This window comes from Procambarus clarkii, chromosome 36, assembly GCF_040958095.1.
Source record: "Procambarus clarkii isolate CNS0578487 chromosome 36, FALCON_Pclarkii_2.0, whole genome shotgun sequence".
NCBI classification, from domain to species: domain Eukaryota; kingdom Metazoa; phylum Arthropoda; class Malacostraca; order Decapoda; family Cambaridae; genus Procambarus; species Procambarus clarkii.
The window spans coordinates 6,764,141-6,780,203 of record NC_091185.1 but is presented as its reverse complement, the minus strand read 5'-3'; the positions used below and the strand labels follow the sequence as shown (position 1 = coordinate 6,780,203).

The 16,063-nt window shown below is 37.9% G+C and overlaps 1 protein-coding gene across 1 annotated transcript in view; it reads right to left on the bottom strand.

The window, feature by feature from the left end:
- The window catches only part of LOC123756102 (Ca[2+]-channel protein alpha[[1]] subunit T), a 487,984-nt gene that overhangs the window by 252,671 nt on the left and 219,250 nt on the right, over positions 1–16,063 (bottom strand). Inside the window, exons 7-9 of the mRNA XM_069336529.1 lie at positions 13,850–13,888; positions 837–949; positions 499–668 (exon numbers count right to left, since the gene is read on the bottom strand). Of these exons, the coding sequence (XP_069192630.1) occupies positions 499–668; positions 837–949; positions 13,850–13,888 (322 nt within the window). The remainder of the gene's footprint in view (positions 1–498; positions 669–836; positions 950–13,849; positions 13,889–16,063) is intronic.

Genomic DNA, 16,063 nt, shown 5'->3' with positions numbered 1-16,063 from the left:
CAAGTGAGAAACCCACCACAGAGTGGTTGGAACTGGTCGAGGAACAGCTCCAACACAACCTAAGTGCAAATAAGGCCTGTGATCTCCATGAACTCAGGCCCAAAATGCATACAGTAGGCACCTTTGTGGCAGTCAGGTGGCAGCTAATTTTCCAGTACTAAACAGTAATGTGCAAAGCAAGAATTGGTATTCCTTGCATTGCAATTATTGCTTGGAGGTGCTGTTGAAAGGTTTACTCTGCTCTTTGGTGTCATAGTGAGACATCTCAGTGGTGGACTGAAACTATACCCTGTCTTCATTATCCAACTATGCAGCAGAATCCTTAAATAGTTAATTGTCACTATAGGACAAAAGTCAACTACAGCATAGCATATGAGCAGTGTCCTGAGTGGACCCTGACTGCTAGTGAAGGGGAGCAACCAGGAAGGCATTACTATGAAAATACTCTAAACTAACAAAAGCCACATGATATTCTAAAAAAAAAAAGTATATACACACCAGAAAGATAGCCACCCATGCTAGACCAATGTTGTCGAAGGAAATTGCCCCTTGAAATGGATTCTTGTCTCCTGGACGACAGTCTGTGTAGTATTGGTTCCAGTTGACACAGGACATGTTGGTCGGCTCATTTGATACATGCAGAAGTGCAGAGTCATTACATAGCATTCCTGATGGCATAACAATAAAATACTGTACTGATATAAAAATATTTTTCTTCAATAACTCAGACATCAAATTAGGAATGTTTAACATATTTGGTGACCATGTTACTAGTGTGAGAATTAGTAATTAAAATTTTCATACAAAAACAAAAAATAGATAATAAAGCACATTACCTTGATATTTTGTATGTGGAAGATTTCGACACTCATGCATACCATTATCTTTGGGAAGGGAGCAGATGTAGTCCTTCTCTTGGTCTGTTTCTCTGAAGTAGGAGGTGATGGGCCTGAAGGTAAGAAAAAGATGCAATCCAACTGCAATGGGTATGGCCACAGCAACCTTGAGAGTGCTTATTCATTCATGAACTTCTTAAACAAAAATTTAACTTTTGCTCGAGTTAGAATTTAAAAATTTTGGCCAATTATTTATTCCTTGTTGATCCTTCTAGATAATATAAGGCAAGAAATAGGGTTAATATGTGTACCTAAGTGATTAGCTTAGGTCTGGGGTTTTACAAAACAATCTTCAGGTACAGTAGATCCTCGTTCAAATGAACTGCTCTCTTAACAAATTTCGGGATGGTCCAAACAGATTGGGTTCAGTGCAAATTGTTTATGAGAACATACACATGTTCAACTAAATGAGGACTGCTGATCCAAGCTGTTGACGAGGCAAAGCGTTGAAATGCAGCTGTATTAGTATCAACCATGAACCCTCTTATCCAAGTGTAAACTGTTATGCATTGCTTAAAAACTTTTAACCAACTTAAACATAATATTTTACAAATTGCATTATAAAATATTAATCTTTAAAAAATATACATAGAACAACCAAAAGTGAACTTCTTATTATGTAACTTGTTACTAATGTTTATCCTTACCCAAGAGAACTGAAGTTCAACTGTGAATATAATAGGTAAAAATTTTAACAAATACAGTATACTAAATTATGACAAATTATTATACAAGCATTTGTCAGACAATAGTAACTCAAAACTAAATTAGATGGATGCAAAACTTATTCCAAGCCACAAGTCAGTACATATAATTATAAAAGTGTAATTACAAGTAAAGTTACAGGATGAGAGCTACACTCGTGGAGTTACAGGATGAGAGCTACACTCATGGAGTCACATCTTCCCAGCACACACTCTCATACAACGCTTTGAAACTACTGAATGGTTTTGGTCGCCATTAGATTCAGATTCAGATTCAGATTCAGATGTTTATTCAGGTAAGGTATATACATACAAGTGATGTTACATTAATGGATTGATATATAGATAGAGCTAGTACATACAATGCCTAAAGCCACTATTACGCAATGCGTTTCGGGCAAGAAAAACATTAATATCTAGAACTTAATACTAATTGAGCATAAAGAATAAAAGATGTTGAGAACAAATACAAATAAAGATAAAAAAAAGGGGGAACATGACTGAAAAAGCAGCACAAATACAATAGGTTGACAAACAGTGTTGATTAAAAAAAAGAAAAAAAAAGAAAATAAAAGAAAATAAAAGAAAATAACTTTCTCACTTAACTTGATTCAACCGTCTACCACTCTGTTTGCAAAAGAAAACTTTCTAATATTTTTTTGGTACCTTTGTTTCATTAGCTTTAATCTATGACCTCTTGTTCTTGAGGTTGTCATTTTCAGGAATTCCTTTGTCAATTTGGCCAATTCTCGTAATTATTTTGCAAGTGGTGATGATATCGCCTCTTTCTTTTATCTTCCATCTTTGGCATATTTAACGTCTCTAGCCTCTTCTCATAATTCTTGTTTTTCAGTTAATGAAGCCATTTTGTAGCATACCATTGGACCTTTTCCAGTTTATTGATGTGCTTTTTGGGATATGGGCACCATACAACTGCTGCATATTTCAATTTTGGTCTCACAAAAGTCATGAACAGTTTCTTTAGTATTTCATCATCCATGTAATTAAAAGCAATTCTGAAGTTGGAAAGCACGGCATATGCTCCTCATACAATGTTCTTTGTGTGGTCCTCTGGTGACAATTTGCTATCCAGAACCACCGTTAGATCTCTCCGAGTTTTTTAATTCCTTTCCACATAATCCGTAGGTTGTGTCGACTATTTTCTCTGTATTCTGTCTGGTAGATCATTTATTTAGAAGATGAACATTACTGGTGCAAAAACCAAACCCTGTGGTACTCTTCTAGTAACACTCCTCCAGTCAGATACATTGTCTCTGATTACCACCCTCACTTTTCTGCCAGAAAATTTTTCGTCCATTTCAGCAATCTTCCTGTCATCCCTCCAGCATGTTCCAGTTTCCAGAACAACCTGTTGTGAGGGATCCTGTCAAAAGCCTTTTTAGATCCAAATAGATAGTCAACCCAACTGTTTCTTTCCTGAATATTCTGCTGCTCTATCATAAAAACTAAGTAGATTGATTTGTTACACAGGATCTTCCTGCTCGAAAACCATATTGTCCTATGTTGTTATATAATTACTCTTCAGGTGTTCTACCCATTTCGTTTTAACTATTTTTCATAGTGTTTTGACTACCCCGCTTGTTAATGATATGGGTCTATAATTTAGAAGGTTTTCTCTGCTACCATTTTTGTAGACTGGAACTATGTTTGCTCTTTTCCATATATCTGCTAAGTTTCCTGTGCACAATGATGTCTGGAATATCAACTGAAGTAGAATGCTCAGCTCGGTTGCACATTCTCTCAGCACCCAACGTGAAACTCTATCTGGTCTAACTTTCTTTATTTCCTTCTAGCCCCCTTGAGTAATTTTTCCATTCCATCTCAAGACACCCTTGTGTACTCTATGGTGTTCTCCAGAATTGGCATTGTGTCTGGTTCACTGAAAATCTCATTTTACATAAACACTTCAAAACTGTTCATTTAGCATTTTGCACATTTCTTTTTTGTCGTCTGTGAATCTGGTCTCCCATTCTCAATCTCTGGATTTTATCCTTTACATGCCACTTGCTTTTAATGAATTTATAAAAAAGGCCTGGATCTGTTTTACATTTGTCCGCTACCCCTTTCTCAAAGTTCCTTTCTGCCTCTCTCCTCACTGCTGTGTATTTGTTTCTTCCTTGTCTCTAGTGCTGGCATGTTTGAGGGTTAGGCCTCTTCCTATATAGTACCCATTTCATGTTGGGTGAAAGGTAACCCTTAACTCTTGGACATTAGCTATATAAAAATGGTCATTCCTGGCTATGCAAGGGAAAAAAATTCCATTATAGAATTATTAATTTGCAAAATTTAAGAAAAAATGTGAAGAATAAGTGAATATTTATCTTTTTACCGGGTGGAGGCTCTCGAGAGACAGAAACAGCAGTGTGTATGCCCAATTTTTATATTTGTTTTTTATATTTTTATTGATATATACAAGAGTTCTTACATTCTTGTACAGCCACTAGCACGCGTAGCATTTCGGGCAAGTCCTTAATCCTATGTTCCCTGGAATACGACCCCCGCGAAGAATCGTTTTTACAACCAAGTACCCATTTTACTGTTGAGTTAAACAGAGGCTACAGTTAAGGATTTGCGCCCAGTAAATCCTCCCCGGCCAGGATACGAACCCATGACAAAAGTGCTCGTGGAACGCCAGGCGAGTGTCTTACCACTACGCCACGGAGACTGCTTCATTTTTTCATTTGACTGCATGGAGACAATTCATTTTTTTGGGGGGGAAGGGGAAAGGTTGCATGGGGTCTGATGGTTAGAACAAAATTCCAAAGGAAACAAACGGGTCTTGCCCCATATAGTTCATTCAAGCGAGGATACACTGTACAGTATATACTGTATAGGTACACTTTTAAAATTCAGCTTGATATATCAAGTTCTCAAGACAATTAACTTAGTAACAAGAATATTAATAAAATATCAACGTATAATGTTTAATAGTACAATTAATAAACTTCAAAATATTAAACATGTAATAAATAGGCAAAGTTTATAGAAGAAACTGCAGCTTGTCTCATGTGTCAGTAAAGATATTAGTCATTCTAGCTAGCTTATACACTCTGGGTTATTCACACAGTCCTACATTTACGCTATCCACTATCTGCTACACCCACAATGCCAAACCTTACTAGGCCCACCATAACCTCTAAAGCACTACTTTATACAATTGCCACAAGACTGATGTACATGAAATTGCTTAAGCAAACAATTATCCCATCTTTGTCTCAATCTAGTCACACCTCCCACTAAAACTGTACCGCAGGAGGGTTGAGGGTGATGGATAAGTTTTAATCCCACAAACTGGGATGTTACTTTAGTCAATTTTTTAGACAAAATAATGCACATGAGAATTCTTTAAGCACTTTGGCAGTCCAGCTTCTTTATGCATTCCTGACCATAAATGTTCCAGGCTCCCCAGGGCCTCACTCAGCGATGCAGAAAATGCAAAATGATAACAAATAACTTGTAAAATGTTTACCAAGTTGTAACTACATAAATGGTGTCAAAATGGCACATAACCTAGACCACTGTAATCAAGCAGAGCGAACTTGCAAAGCAAAAGCTGCCTGATATATCCTAACCTCATCCGGTTGGTCAGAAACAGTCACACGGTGAAATGAAACCAAACAGAAATTAGGGTCAAAAGTATCACCGACCCAACAGGCAGCATGGTGAAGGCAGAACGAGTTATTTCCCAAGTGTAGTTACAGGATGAGAGCTACGCTCATGGTGTCCTGTCTTCCCACTGTTTGCGAAGTTTGATCGTCGTCTCATGGCATGGACGATGAGCAACCCCTAAACTCTCACAAGGTAAGAGCAGGTTTGGGGAAGAGGGGATATTCATAGGCCTACCAAACCCATAGGGGATTTCCAGGCCCTGAAAGGTAAATCAAGCAGGACACCCAGTAAAAGACTACAACAGTAAAGTAATCCCAACTGCATCAGCATAAGAACTGACAGCCCAAACTCTTTAAAAGTGGTGAGCCGCTTCCCCTCAAATGATGAGGAAGAGTGAATGAGCTCATGTTAGTTTCAAGAGATTCAATTATTCTTTACATAGTTGAAGGAGTTTATTAAGCAGGATGTAAGGCTTTGGTCTCTTTTGAGCCCAGCAGTGGTTTATTTCAACTTGCTAACTGCCTGGATGCCTTCCCTAGTGAGGTGATATGTCACCACTCTCTGCACCTGGTTCTGGTCCTCAGTAATGCCACACCTAATGCAAAGTGGTAGATGGGAATCATCTCAGTGTATAGCTTCAGAGAGCCATAAGGGGCTCCCACCAAAGAAGTGTAATTATGACAGAATATGTGCAACAGCAATGAATATACAAATGTTTGTCTAAAGTGAGGCCTCATGTGTGAGCAGAAAACTCTGTGGGTGATCTCCTCATGCCCTAGACAGATATGCAAGGTAGATATGCTCTGTCCACACAAAAATATAAATTCATAAGTTTCCAGATTGGATGATGCAAATAGAATAGCTCAAGATCTGAAAACCAACAATTTTGCAAGTGGATGAGGTATTTTAGCATCATCGGAACATGAAAGTGTGTTAATATCACTTGTAATCCTCAAGGCAAGGAAAAGAGGTTTTGGGTTGAATGATATATCAGTAGTAATTCACTTATACATTTCCTTTAGTCATGAAAGTTTGTGGACCAATTGAAAATATCACTAAGAGTACACCAAAGAGGACGGGAAACCAAGCATAGTCTGTGCATATTTTATCCATTGAGCTGACTTTGATATCCATACCAAGGCAACCTCTGGAACTAGATACTGAAAAATACCACTGATCTATGTAGACACAATAAGTAACTGTGTAGTACTGTAGTTACATCCACTGTATAAATTATACATAGATTATGTACAATACAGTATTTGTACACAAATACAAAGACAATCGATATTTACAAATTCTATTTCCCAGGGGTAATACCACTAATGCAGTCACTAAGCTACTGTCTTAACAACCTAATTCCAACACCGACTAGCACTACCAGCACCAGACGTTTACAAACTATTATCAAACACCATGAATACAATAGTATACGATAGTATGAGACACACCAAGTACCACTGGTCCAAAATATTATGTATTTTACAAGGCAAACATGGCTTTTAAATCTTTGAATATCAAATATTTACAAAAGCACACTTACATCACAGTTTATATAAGTGATTTTTGTCCTCAGCCACTTGTACTACTGAGAAGCATATCAACTTTAACACACACTAGCAAATGCTTTTCAGCTCTAGTTAAAGCCTTATATAGTAATGTTTAAAAAGGTGAGAAATTTATGATCTCTAATGAGTATGGGAACTTATTTACATTTCACTCGATTTAAAGTATCAGACACACTGGAAGTTAGAGAAAGTGCATCAAGGTCCAAGGAACTTGACTGAAGGATAGGGTAAGTGGTCAGGAGATTTGAACACAGTACTGATGTAGTGAAGAGAGTCTTGGTGCCCTTAAAAGAAAGAAGTAATGGATACCAGTGTTCGGAGTACAGTGGGAAGTGATGTACATTACAAACAACATTGTGCTCATAGTTCAGGATATTACTGAAAAAACCAGCATTGAGTGTAATGAAACGTCCATTTCTGGGTAAGCCTAGGAGGCTTCCTGAAGCTATCATCACCGATTAAGTGCCATACTGCCTAGTATCCTCAGTTGCAGAGTTCTTATTGCCTGTCGGGGACCATGAGCCAAATCCTGGCCCCCTCAGAGAGGTGCAGAGAGTGATTGCCCATGATCACTTTACATTTAAAGGATATCATCTTTGCCATCACCAGGGAAGGCACCCAGAAAGATAGACGAATCAAAACAAATCACTGCCTGGTTTAAGAACGCTATCAAAGACCACAAAATGAAAAAGAACTCTCCCAATAATAAAAAACAACAAAACTTAGTGAAACTAGGTTTCGCTAAGCAGGCGATGAGTCACAATACTTTTATAGGTATTTATTTTTTATATTTTATAGATTTCACTAAGCTGTGTCGTGAGCTCCAGTTGCACACCCCAGCTTTGGTCGCTCTGCTAGTACAGGTAGTGAGGTTCTCATAGTTATGAGGGATGATTGTTTTTCCAAGATGGCATCTGTTTACTGGAGTCCTGAGGAACAGGATATGAGTCCCATGTACATGTGGGAGTTTTGAAGCTTATGATATATTAACATACTGTATGTCATATGCTGGTGCCTGTTACCTTTTTCCCCCCATGATATCACAGTTTGCACATTACAGTGGTTAATGAAATAAAACAAAATACTGTACTAACTCATTGAATCCTTATGGATTCAGTTGGTGGACACTCAGGAATGTCCACTGACTGGCTCAATCATTTGAGAGATAAAAAGCAGAGCAGCATAGAAACTACAGTATTCTATATCTGAGCAAAAGGAGATAATTAATAATATTGATGAGTGTCTATTTATAGACTGTCTAAGGTCTCTCAAAAAACTGGTCTAGTGACAGAGACAGAGTCATGTTATGTTAGAGGTTTTGATGCATCTGAAATGCTGAGTGTAATTAGGGGTTTCATAACGACAAATTAAAAAATGCCTCACATGATGTAACATTTTCACAAGTAATGGACCTATTATATACTGTATTAAGATGTATATGTTTATGTTTTGTTGGACAGAACTTGGGATGATACGAGGACGAAGTCAACAGGAAAAAACACGACAAGCAATTGTCACTGATAATAATATCAGTAATAAAAATGGCACTACAGTAATAATTACTGTAGTGCCATTTGCATAGCAAATCTCCAATAGCTGGAAGGAATACTTGTTGATTTAAATAAAGTGCTTAATAACAATCATATACAATGTATAGTTGATATGCTCTGAACACACCCGAACCCTGTAATCCTTTACAACTCTGTAATAGATCTGCAAAAGCTTTCATGGGTCTTTCTGGGAGGAGCCCACTTAGTCACTCCCTGAAGCTATCTTCCTGAGATGGTTCCCCACTACTGAGTCACATCAATCACACGAGTCTTGTTTGCCCTACAGGAGACCAGAGCCAGAACATAGCCCCTTCATGGGAGTATAGAGCCAGGGAATATTATTGTAATACTTACCAGGGAAACAATCCGGCAGCTTTGTTTCATTAATTTAAATCTATGACCTCTTGTTCTTAAAGTTCCAGGTCTCGGGAATTCTTCCCCATCAATTTTACCGATTCTCGTTACTATGTTGTAGATAGTGATCATATCGCCTCTTTTTCTTCTATCTTCTAGTTTTGCATATATAATCCCTCTAACCTCTCCTCGTAGCTCTTGCCCTTTAGTTCTGGGAGCCACTTAGTGGCATGTCTTTGCCCCTTTTCCAGTTGATGTGCTTCTTAAGATATGGGCACCATACAACCACTGTATATTACAGCTTTGGTCTAACAAAAGTCATGAACAATTTCTTTAGTATTTCTCCATCCATGTATTTAAAAGCACTTCTGAAGTTAGAAAGTGTAGCATAGACTCCATGCACAATGTTCTTAATGTGGTCCTCAGGTGACAGTTTTCTATCTAGAACCACCCCTAGATCCCTTTCTTTGTCAGAATTTTTTAAAGATTTCTCACATAATTTATAGGTTGTGTGGGGTCTATGTTCTCCAATTCCATATTTCATAACATAGCATTTATTCACATTAAATTCCATTTGCCAAGTGTTGCTCTATATACTTATTTTGTCCAGGTCTTCTTGAAGGGCATGACAATCATCTAGGTTTTTTATCTTCCCAATTATCTTAGCATAATCAGCAAACATGTTCATATGTTTAGTACAGTACAGCAGTTAACTGTGTACAGTTAAGTACACAGTATTAGCTGCTATCTTCTCCAACATATTATGAATTAATACTTTAACTTGCAGGTTTTGGAGGTATAGCAGGGACTTGTCAGCCTGGTATTTGGTTATTGTCCCTGGTCCCAGTTGGTCTTTTGTGGAGACTGGGTTAGGAAACCCAGCCCATAATATCTTCTTCAGCATAGTGCCTATCATTTCTCCTCCTTCCTGGTAAATCTTTATTTTTCCTGTTTCTTCGTAGTAAGTTAGATTGAAGGAACCACCAAGGGGCTCCTACCAAAGAAACCAGTGTTGAATGAAATGACAAATCTCTCTCACTCGGGCTCCATAATTCCCTCCCTCCCTAATTCATCAGGGAGGGAATTCAGTTCCCTCATCCATCAGTTCATTGTCGAGCAGCTCCAGACTTACCTTTGTAGTGAGCTGTGGGCTGGGTCTCCAGGCCCCCCTGGAAGATGATATCGGTACTAAAGACTTCAAGCTAGTTTCAAGTGAACAAGTTGTTTAGATTTCAATGTTTGCAAAGTCATTTGCCCATTTCAATACTTCATTTTCTATAAACCATGCAGATAAAGCTTTGCCGACTTTCTAGATGCTTTTTCTTGAGGTTATCTCGAGGTTATCTTGAGATGATTTTGAGGCTTAGCGTCCCCACGGCCCAGTCCTCGACCAGACCTTCATTTTGTTACACACACCCCGGGAAGCAGCCCTTAGCAGCTGTCTAACTCCCAGGTACTATTTACTGCTAGGTAACAGGGGCATCAGGGTGAAATAAACATTTTGCCCATTTGTTTCCGCCTCCACTGTGGATCGAACCCGAAACCTCAGGACTGCGAATCCGATGCGCTGTCCACCCAGCTGTCAAGCGCCCATGAAGTGATTCTCGGTGAGTGATGATAATAGTCCCTGGCTCTTGACACTTCTGCGAGCAGACCAACTCTGGTCTCAAGTAAGCCAAACGTCCTGCAACTGTTGCGACCTATTAGTGGGGAGCCATCTTAGCAAGATGACCTTTGGGAGCCACTGGGGCTCTACCAGAAAGAGGAATTTTATTACATTCAGTGCTAGTTGTTTTCATACTACTGCTGCTGTAGTAAAAGAAGAAGCAGAATTTATTACACTATTTTATATAACAATGATCTGTCATGACCTTGTATCTCTTTTGATAAGATCTAGCATAAGATCACAACTTATCAAAGAGTTGTGGTGGGTGTGCACCTTGCCTGGGGTGCCATGGTTGAGAAGCACTTTGTTAAAAGTAAAGGACACAAACAGCAACTCCAATAAACACCAGACTATAGTACACTAATCCCAGTTAAACTATGAACCATTGACACCCTACTCTTACTTCTATAGTTGCATCTACTTCAGTTATCACAAAGAACAAATACTCATAGATTAGTAATAAAAGGCCACTCTATGAATGACAGTATGAAGCTAGATGAGTTAAAAAATGCATAATTACTGTATGATTAGTTAATAATGACTAATTGAGAACTATTGGCAGGTCAGACTACACGAGCACGAGCCACAACAAGCAGCTCAGGGAACCATTATAACAGAAAAGTAACTCATATGTTAAGATATCACCATGAACATACTTCACTCTTGATGAGTGAAGAATAACACAAACATTAAACACTTTAATGACTTTGCTGCCATCCCCATTCAGAAATCAGAACAAACTCATATTATAGCATGAATGTACTGAATCTACATGGTACAGAGTTCCAATTAAATTATATCCTATGTGATAGCCTTTAGAATACATCCTATTATTCCATATGAAAAATTATGTTCCTTTTTTCAAAGAATAGTAAAAAACACTATTAATGCAGCTTTATTATGATGCTGTGTGCTTGTTTTACATTAAGTCATTACAAAAAATGGGCAAAGTTAAAAATAAAAATTCATTTCAGAGCTGGTCACTCATGCACCATAGAGTTAATGGTCTATATATATGGGTCCACAGACACAGTACACCCATCAGCCACTAATAACTTGTTCGGCCATCATGGCCTGTAACATTCAAATAATCTGCCATTGCAGATGTAGACAGGAGACCGAGACAAGTTTAACTCAAGACACCACTGAAACACCAACTCTCTACCAGACAAAGGGACAAACATTATTAATTGAAATCTTAAAAATATAATTTAAAATAACATAATTAACAATATGCTAACTACCATCCTGGCAATCAATTCACTATCCAAACCACCATCTGGGGATAGCACCCGGCAACCCCTGCCTTGTTACCCACACTGCCTGACCCATACAACTCCGTACCAGCCAGACCCACACAGCCAGATGCCAGCCGGACCAACATAGCCCCGCACGGAATTCGGACAGACACAACCCAGCACAGCTGGATCCACACAGCCCAGTGCCAGCTAGATCCACACGGTCAGGTGCCCAGCCAGGCCATCATGACCCTAAGGCACCCCACAAAAAATGTTTGGCAATTGCCAAGCAAGATAGCCCATAGAGAATCAGGCAAGACTGGTAAAACACCCTGTAAACAGCTAGGAAAGGCATGACAACTCTGAGACAGCCAGTAAAACATCTCAAACATCCCAGAGAAAGCTAGACAAGAGAGTCTGGAGGCAGCCAAGTGAGAAAGCCTGGCAACAGCTGAGAAAGACATCCTGGAGAGAGCCTGGTAAGAAAGCATGGAAATAGCCAAACATGCAAGACAGGTACAGCCAAGCACAACAATACCAGACAAATTAGAAACAACCTTGTCCACAAACTGGTAAAGCAACCATGAAACTCAACAAAAGGACAATACAGAAGTAGTAATTACCTAAGTGTAGTTACAGGATGAGAGCTACGCTCGTGGTGTCCAGTCTTCCCAGCACTCTTTGTCATATAACGTTTTGAAATCACTGACAGTTTTGGCCTCCACCACTTTCTCACTTAACTTGTTCCAACCGTCTACTACTCTGTTTACAAAAGTGAATTTTCTTATATTTCTCCGGCACCTTTGTTTCTTTAGTTTAAAACTATGACCTCTTGTTCTTGAAGTTCCGGGTCTCAGGAATTCTTCCCTATCAATTTTATTGATTCCTGTTACCATTTTGTACGTAGTGATCATATCGCTTCTTTTTCTTCTATCTTCTAGTTTTTGCATACAGTATGTAATGCTTCTAACCTCTCCTCGTAGCTCTTGTCCTTCAGTTCTGGGAGCCACTTAGTGGAATGTCGTTGCACCTTTTCCAGTTTGTTGATGTGTTTCTTAAGATATGGGCACCATACAACCGCTGCATATTCCAGCTTTGGTCTAACAAGAGTCATGAACAATTTCTTTAGTATTTCTCCATCCATGTATTTAAAAGCAATTCTGAAGTAAGAAAGTGTAGCATAGGCTCCACGCACAAGGTTCTTAATGTGGTCCTCAGGTGACAGTTTTCTATCTAGAACCACCTCTAGATCTCTTTTTTTTTTTTTTTTTATCAGAATTCTTTGCCTTTTACTTATGCCTTTGAATTATATGAGAAAGATTTCTCACATAATTTATAAGTCGTGTGGGGTCTATGTGCACAGGTCTGTGCAAGAGCACCATGTAAACTCTCAGAGGAGACGATAGCCAACAGTGTCGAGAACCTCAAGAGCCAGACATCACTCAGCCACACGCATCCAAACCCCCAACCACAGCCTAGCAACTGCTGATCAAAGAAATGAGAGAGACAATAACAAAAGCGTAATACCAGCAAATCATGGGGCCACCAAAAATACACCATAAACTGAGGACGAGAGAGCACCAACCCCCTTCTCCAACCCTCCAAGGAATGAGATTACAAAAAAAATCTGAAAATGAATCCACAGCCCACAAGCAAAATGCAGAAACACACATAACCTCAGGTATGCACCCGAGGTTGTGTGTGTTATGTGTGTAACTATAAACAGTTCTGATTTCATCTGATCTACCCAGATCTGAATGTTTCTTTCTGGTCTATCAGGTCCCGGTGCTGATATATAACCAGGTCATATAACCTACAATATTTAGAATTTTTTTCTTTAAAGAAACTGTACCTTCTTGTCTTTGCTTAAATTAAACAAGAATCTGCACAACCTTAGGACTGATAATTTTCACTAAAATATAAGCATGCAAGAATTTCTATTATAAAAAAAAGTGTTAACAAAAAATCAATAAAACTTGTTGACCAGACCACACACTAGAAATTGAAGGGACGACGACGTGTGTGGTCTGGTCAACATACTTCAGCCACGTTATTGTGACTCATCGCCTGCATATCAATAAAACTTGATTTTAGGGTTGGCAGAAAATCCAAAATATATACAGTATATATATATTAGGCTAAAATAAAAGCTGGTGGTTGCACTAGAGGTGATTAAAGTAAATAAACTACTTTCTCGCGCTGTTATAGTGGTTCCCGCTTATTTTATGAGATATTTATCTTACTTTTTTGCCCTGTTGATTTCAACATATATTGGCTTTAATCTGAAAAAAATGATAATTCAAATGAATTGGTGGGCTACATATGCTGGAGTAAGATGAGTGCACATGTATGTAGGCCATGTGTGTCTTGCTCTTGTAGAGACACATGGCCCAGGTACAGTGCACATGTATGTAGGCCATGTGTGTCTTGCTCTCGTAGACACACATGGCTCAGGTACAGTGCACATGTATGTAGGCCATATGTGTCTTGCTCTCGTAGACACACATGGCTCAGGTACAGTGCACATGTATGTAGTCCATATGTGTCTTGCTCTCGTAGACACACATGGCTCAGGTACAGTGCACATTCCAGTATATACACCACCCAAATACTAAGTTTGTAGATGCACATACTGACTTTAATAGCGAGTATAATATATACAATATGCAAATATAATTATCATAAACAAGTCATGCTATATAACCATAAAAAAGTTATAAATGTAGGAAAATGGGGAAATTTATTAAACAGCCTAGAAGTACTGTGAAAGTGCATTGATTTATGATACTCAACGTTCATATTCCAAAATAATATTACCAGACTTATCAAATAAATAAAATTTATTTTTTCATTAAAAATGAATACAATATATATAAAATACACCAAGATGTGAAGAGAAAAGTTAAAAAGAAGTGCTTCATTAAGTAACAATATCTATTTCAAACATAATATCATAACAAAAGTTATTAATAAAATACATGCTTGTGCAGATGAAGTAGTTTCATAAAAAATGCAAAAGGAGTAATGAGTAGCCAGTATTTGAAAATGACTACACATCACACCTAGAGAAAATACACACACAAGTTACAGCAAACAAAATAGTATTCAAACACTTCTTACAGTATTCTGAAATACTTGTATTTTACTTTATTCATGTAAAGTCTCTCTTTCAGAAAAATTACAAATATAATAGTTAATTTAAAAATGAAAAAATTACTTTTTAAAATTCTATTTGACTACTGACAGTATCGATGACTTGAGTAATGGACTCAAGCTACTGTATGTACTGTAATATACAGCACGAAGACCAGAACATATATTGCAGCATATTTTAAAGTGGGTAAAGGTAGCTTTAACATTAATAGTGCACTGGGATCCCAATTTGACATGATATTATTCTATGAGATCCAGTTTTGTTTTGAATTAAAATACTAGATCATATTCCAGTCTGTGCAACTGTCAAGAAAGTTACAATCTCTGAAAATTAATACAATATAATACAAAATGTACACCAATAATACTTTCAACTGTGTGCAATTATTTAAATTAATAGATAAATAAAGTAAAAGAAATAGGTAACCAAATTAAAAAATGAAGGATTGAAGGTGAAGTGGAAGTATAGATGCTTCAGAGATTGTGCAGTTTAAATTTAGTCTGTCCAGGAAAGCATTTCCAAGCAAAACTGGGAACCAACTGTATTTTCTCATGAAAATATTTATAAAATGCTGACCATTCTGTATACTTGAAGACTAGTCTATTATCAAAACAGTTTTATTATCTGAACATCACCAGGTTCCTAGGAGTTTGGATACTATATTGCTTATTGTGTATAAAACTTCAGACATACAATGTGTAACATGGATACCTGAAACATATATGAAAAAAACAAAGTATATGAATATACAAAGGTAATGAGACAGTGGCTTCAGAACCTGAGAGAACATGCACAGCCACCCGTGGATAAGCAGCACAGCTAAAACATGTAAGAAGAGTAATTACAAGTACAATAAACAGCTGTCCTAAGAAATCACCCATGACTAACACTGATCTATTCTCCACTAGGACCAGTTTTCCTCGTAGAAATGACATGAAGATTTCTGCCCTTCCACCCCATAACCTTGCCTTCTATTTTCCAGTCCAGTATTGAGTTAGAGGCCTCAGTCATAAGGAAGAATACCAAACTTAATACAGGCGCCTGGCTTGCTACACGAATATAAAAAGCGAATAAAAAGACATCAAAACTGAAAGCAGCCAAACAATTTCCGACTCCTTGGGACTCAGTAACTAAAATGAAAACATAGTGGACTTTACGAAGCTCAACAAAAAAGATGAAATGCCACAGGATCTCCTTAAAACTTCATTTTACCCTTAAGGTAATTCCAATATGGCTGGGAACCCAGCAAAATTCAACCATTTTAAATCTACTGAAGATAAGAAATAGCCAATGTTGAATTTTG